This window comes from Vicia villosa, unplaced genomic scaffold, assembly GCF_029867415.1.
Source record: "Vicia villosa cultivar HV-30 ecotype Madison, WI unplaced genomic scaffold, Vvil1.0 ctg.000561F_1_1, whole genome shotgun sequence".
NCBI classification, from domain to species: Eukaryota; Viridiplantae; Streptophyta; class Magnoliopsida; order Fabales; family Fabaceae; genus Vicia; species Vicia villosa.
Window position 1 is genome coordinate 16763 of NW_026705256.1, and position 5738 is coordinate 22500.

The 5738-nt window shown below is 28.2% G+C and overlaps 1 protein-coding gene across 1 annotated transcript; it reads right to left on the minus strand.

Annotated features, from left to right (window-relative positions):
• Window positions 1-582: 582 nt before the first annotated feature.
• On the minus strand, window positions 583-1767 carry LOC131629395 (F-box/FBD/LRR-repeat protein At3g14710-like). The gene is made up of 3 exons (XM_058900186.1): window positions 1381-1767; window positions 1133-1276; window positions 583-861 (listed from the first exon to the last, which is right to left on the minus strand). The coding sequence occupies exons 1-3, from the start codon at window positions 1765-1767 to the stop codon at window positions 583-585; spliced, it is 810 nt and encodes a 269-aa protein (XP_058756169.1).
• Window positions 1768-5738: the final 3971 nt, after the last annotated feature.

Sequence of the window (5738 nt, forward strand, 5' to 3'; positions counted from 1 at the left end):
GCCTGGGAAATTCTGAAATAGCACGTAGTCATATCTCGCAATGATAAATGTGACAATTTGAATATCCTCAATACTTTTAACAGCCCCACTCCTCACACACAAATATTTTTGTCATACCTTCAATCAGTACTTTAGTCAGTACTCAAATCTTTCATCAGTTTTGATAGAAAAAATAGTTTTTCACAAACTTGATATGAAGTAACTAAATACTCCTACTTATTTTAAGAATCTCTTTTGATATATTCTCAAATACCTTATAAAAAATTTAACTACGAGTATCAATCTAATCTAAATTGAAATACCATCAAGTGGCACCACAAGATTTCAATATTTATGAACATTAGTATTTAAAGTATGTTGTCTATCATTACTCTCATACATCATTCATCATGAATACAACAGGTTCACAGATAACAACAACAACAACAACAACAAAATTTCTAAAATGCCAAACAACATCACATTGGAGCAAACAATCATTTGTTGAAAAACCAACAGAGTAATTCAAACTTTTGAAGCCAACAACACATATAATAATTGTTTTGAAAATACATTCAATTATAAATATGAGAAGTGTATTCCTCACACTTTAAATGTGACGGAATGAGCTGAATATTCTAAGTTAAAACTTCTCTTAACTAAGAACATTTTCTCCTTAATCTTTTCAATTTTTTCCCTGCCCAGCCTATAACATGAGAAACTAATACTCTCCAAAAACTGGCTATTCTCCATAACAAATTTAGCAAAACTTAACTCCAGCTTACCACCATCAAAATTTTCAAATCTTACCACTTTAAGAGTAGACAGAAAACATTCGGGTACGATTGCGAAATCAGGCGGTTCTGTGTAAGAATCAATTGCCTGATGAAATAAAAAACATAACATGTTAATATTATATAACAAAACAAGCTACAATCAAGAGAATGAAAAAAAAAACTCAAATAAGTATTTACTATTATGTATTTATCTTCAATAACGAAAACATTAACACCATTTTTACTTTTTTACATATTTCAACTATAAATAATCAAAACAAATAGATATCTTATTTTCACTTCTTATTTGTAGTTACACTGTCAGAGATTATCTTAGTTGGATTTTGTAAAATTTAAAGAGATTATCAATCACGAACCTGTAAAACTAGAGTCTCTAGACATGGTGACTTTAGAAGTAAGGCTAACAAAAGCTCAAAGGTAAGAGAGTAGTATAGATGCAGGTAGCCCAACATTTGAAATGCAGGAATATCAACCAAATAAGGTTTCATTGGTGCAAGATCCTGAACAACAAAAGGAAAAATGTGTTACACTATAGACTTTTATCTATCGCATGAAACAATTTCTTATCAAAATTAACTTAAAAGTTGAAGCAAAAAAATCATACCTGAATTAGTTTTAAACGTTTCAAATTATTAATATTGAAAAGTTTGCAAAAAAAATTCTTCATTTGTTGCCCACTCTTGACGTTTGATTTCGTTAGAAAAATGGAGGCTTTAGCAACATGAGCATCTAGCAAAATGGTCTCGAGTGATATATAACCCTCATAACGATATTTTGTAACATAGGAAGCGCGAATCACAATTTCAGCATGAGATACATCATACGACCTAAGCCATTGACGACTTATTTCAACCTTTTCAAGAAGTGGCGCTTCTATAGTAACACGTTTTACATCTAACCAAATGCAATCATATGACTTATATTCTCTAAGAACTGGGAAATTAAGTGTTAACTCTTTGGACTGATTGGAGGAGTAACAAGTAATATTCATTGTATATTCCATTGCAATCAAATTCAGGACAGTGAGGGATGAAAGACAAACAAAAAACGGAAATTGGATGATAGAATCCATACTCAGCCTCAACTTCTCCAAGGACTGGCATTTCAAAATGGGATAGCATGAAATGTTGCACTGTTTACGGGAAGAGACAGAAATCTCTCTAACATTTTTATTTGAAACACGAGATATCAATTCACTGAAAATGAAGGGGTCATATTTCTCTGAAAGAGAAAGATCAAATATGTTGATGTTTGAAGTATTGAGATGAAGCATCATCCTGCATACAAAGTTGATAAAAGTAGTTTTGTTTATCTTTTGGTGAGAATAAATACCATGTTTATGATCTCCAAAACATAGGTTTGCGAGAAATGTCCACATGTATATCCACCTCTGTGATAAAATACTAGTACGAATTGCATCTCTCATTGGAAGAAAAGAAAGAATATGAACAATGATATCGTCAGGTAGCTTGCTTATCATATCTTCGCCTTGATTGGATTTTTGCCTCTGGGAACGATTATTCTCATGTCTGTTACGTGCAGTAAGAAAACCACCAGAATCCATTTTTGTAGCAAGTTCCTAAAACAAACAATGAATTCACAAATGGTATAAAAAAGTGTTAACTAACAACCATTTATGGATATAGAAAGGAGAAGAAAAATATCAGTTTTATGATATGTATTTAGGGCAAAATACAAAAAAATGTAAGATGAAATTGATACTATTCTGTCCGATTCCAATTAATGGGAAAAGCATGCAGAGGGAAAAACTAAGAGATCTAAGTAATAAACAACCGATAAACCTCCAAAAAAAGTTTTACACTGTACTTTTGTTCTTTAAACGATAGGTGGCGGACTATTCAATAGGTGGCGGACTATTCGATTGGTGGCTGACTGATAGGTTTTATTAGCAGTGAGTTGCCATAGTGCGGTTATTCCCGTCGGAGGTTGGTGGAGAGGGAACTTTCTTTCGGCTGCCTTTTAGCAGTAAGAAATGAAAATTTGAAATTAGGTTAAACATATTTGGGAGTAATGGAAAAGAATATATTTGGAAAAAAAATATGTTTTAATATACTATAATTAAAGCAATTTTTACCACATGAAAGCGTGTAAATAATTTTTTTTTTCTTTTGCACTCTGATTTTTAGGGGAATGAGATTCTAGTAATTTAGAGTGTCGAGAAGTCATGATATTGGTTAAGTATTATTTTTATCAAAAATCGAATTCAGTGTTTCCCAATTTTTCGTTCCTTAGCAGAAGTTCATTTATCACTCAAGGTCAATTGCTCGATTAAATTTACATTTTCTTGATGAACGAAAACTTAGTGGTTTTTATTAACCATTTAACATTCACACCTATTGAAAAATAATAATTGAAATACCTGAAAGCGGAAAGAAATTTTACAAGAAATTTTACAAGTCAATGATCATAGTTGTTAAAAATTTATTAATATTTCACTTTTTCTATAATCATATATAAATTTACTTGTGAATGGGCCAATCTTTCAAAATTGCTAGTGAGTAGGGGTGGCAATAGGCTAAGTTATTCAACTCAACTTTATATAGGCTAAGTTAGGGGTGTTCAAATTAATCGGTTATATAAATTATCCATATTCATATCTAAATCCGGTTATAAAAAACTTGTTAATTTTAGTATGGTTATTAACCAAATCCACATTTTGGACATTTTATAAATATAGTTTTAACCAATTCCATATTTTGAACATCCATATCCAAAATAAAAACTAAATTAAAATATTGTCAGAAAATCCAATTTTTTCAGAAATACAATTTTTTTTAAAAACGATAAAGTTGGTTTTTTTCAAAAATATAAAAACTGATTTTATTTCTAAAATCATAAAAAAAAAACAGTTTTTTTTAAAAATACGAAAAATATCAAGTTTTTTCAAAAATATGTTTGATTTTTATTAGGAAATACAAAAAATCGAGTTTTTTTTTCAAAAATACGGAAAATCGAGTTTATTTCCCAAAAAAATCAAGTTTTTTCCTAAAAATACAAAAAATCTTAATTTTTTCGAAAATAGTTAAAATCGCTTTTAACCGATGTTTTTTTAGAAATATGAAGTCCATTTTTTTCGGAAATACAAAAAAATCGAGTTTTTTTTGAAATACAAAAAAATTATATTTCATAAATACAAAAAGTTAGATTTTTTTTTTTGGAATTTGGAAATATGAAAAAAATCACTTTTATTTCTTAACTGGTAAAAAATCGAGTTCTTTCCGAAATACGAAAGGGAATACAAAAAAAATTGAGTTTTTCAAATAAATACGAAAATCGTATTATATCGAAATAAACAAAATCAATTTTTTGAAAATTGAGTGTTTTTGAAAAAAAATGGAAAATCAATTTTTTTCGAAAATACGATTTTTTTTTTGTTGGAAATATGAAAAATCATTTTTTTTCTCGAAAAAATACAAATTTTTGAAATCGGTTTTAAATTAAAATTTGGTTATAACTTTAGAACCAGTTATAAAATTTGGTTATGGATAAACCGGTTTTATAACCGGTTATGTAAAAATATTACCATTTATATGGATTGGTTTTATATCCAGTTATAGTAAATGGTTATTGATTGGATATGGATTGGTTAGGCTAATTATCCGTCCATGAGCACCCCAAGGCTAACAAATGTTTGTTTGTATTGACTTATTTGAGTTTATCTAGTAGCATAAATTTTATGAAACTATTTGTTTGAGAGAACTTATGGAAGCAAATTATGACATTGTTCATAAGATTTTTTCCATCTTATTTTCATAATTTCTTCAAGATAATTAAGATTTATTTTTATATTTTAATTTAAAGTACAAAATACAATATAATAATAATAATAATAAAATTATTCATATTTATTTAAATAGGCCGGCCTCTAAGGCTTAAAAGATTTTTTATATAGCTCGTGGCCTATCCTTTTTAACTAAATAGGCTTATAAAAAAGCATATGTCTTTTTTATTTATACATAAAGCCTGACCTGGCCTAGACCTATGTAGGCTGGGCTGTAGGCCCCTGTTAGTCGGTTTGACCTATTCCCACCCCTACTAGTGCGTCAAAACCGGAGTAGAATCGAAAAAACCGGATTGAACCGTCCAAAACCATTCGAACCATAGAATTGGAGCCAATTTTGTAAAACTGGTCGGTTTAAAAAAATGCATCAAATTGGTTCTTCTTATAAATTTAATATGTAAATATCAAAATTTAACATACATTCTCCAACCACAAAAAAGAATTTTGTCTTTTTATTACAAACATAATTTTTTTAAGTTTTGTCGCTCCGTTATAGTTTTTTTTTCAACCACACTCCACAATATGTTTGTCATAATTCAACTCGAATTTGCTTTTTGTTGTTTAATTAAGTGTATTGTATTGTTTATTTTTTTATTCTATATTTTAATTTAGATATTCTTAATAATTTGAACTTTATTTTAATTATTATGTTCTATTATTTTACTTTTGGTTTGAATTAGTTTAACTTATTTTATTGTAATTCTTTAATTTATTAAAATTATTCATAATTGAAGGTTGAAATAAACTGTACAACTATGTTGTGTTATTATAAATATTATCGATATTATTGTATTAACTTTGTAATTGATTTTTGAAATATTTATTTTATTAAGTTGTGAATATATGATTACGTGTGACATAACTTTCAAAAATTAGTTTCATATTATTAACTTATTTAATAAATGGTTCGACCATAGGTTTAACCGATTGAACCAATTAGACTCTAAACTGAAAGTTTCGTTCGTTCGATCTTCGGTCCGATTTTTAAAACATTGGTTCGGATACACAATCCTTGTAAAATGTTTTACACTGACATTTCATAATAATTACTCCTTTCGTTTCATTTTAAGTGTTATTTTTTTTTTACTTTTAACACATACCGAAACAACTAATAATTATTGTTACTTTTTAAACATTGATTATTTTTTTCCTATAATACC

What these genes read in the sequence shown, in the direction of transcription:
- LOC131629395 (XM_058900186.1), bottom strand. Translation starts at nt 1,767, where the DNA reads ATGAATATTACTTGTTACTCCTCCAATCAGTCCAAAGAGTTAACACTT. An exon ending in AACGTTTAAAACTAATTCAG is followed by an intron (nt 1,277 to 1,380) that starts GTATGATTTTTT and finishes TTTGTTGTTCAG; the next exon opens with GATCTTGCACCAATGAAACC. An exon ending in TAGAGACTCTAGTTTTACAG is followed by an intron (nt 862 to 1,132) that starts GTTCGTGATTGA and finishes TTATTTCATCAG; the next exon opens with GCAATTGATTCTTACACAGA.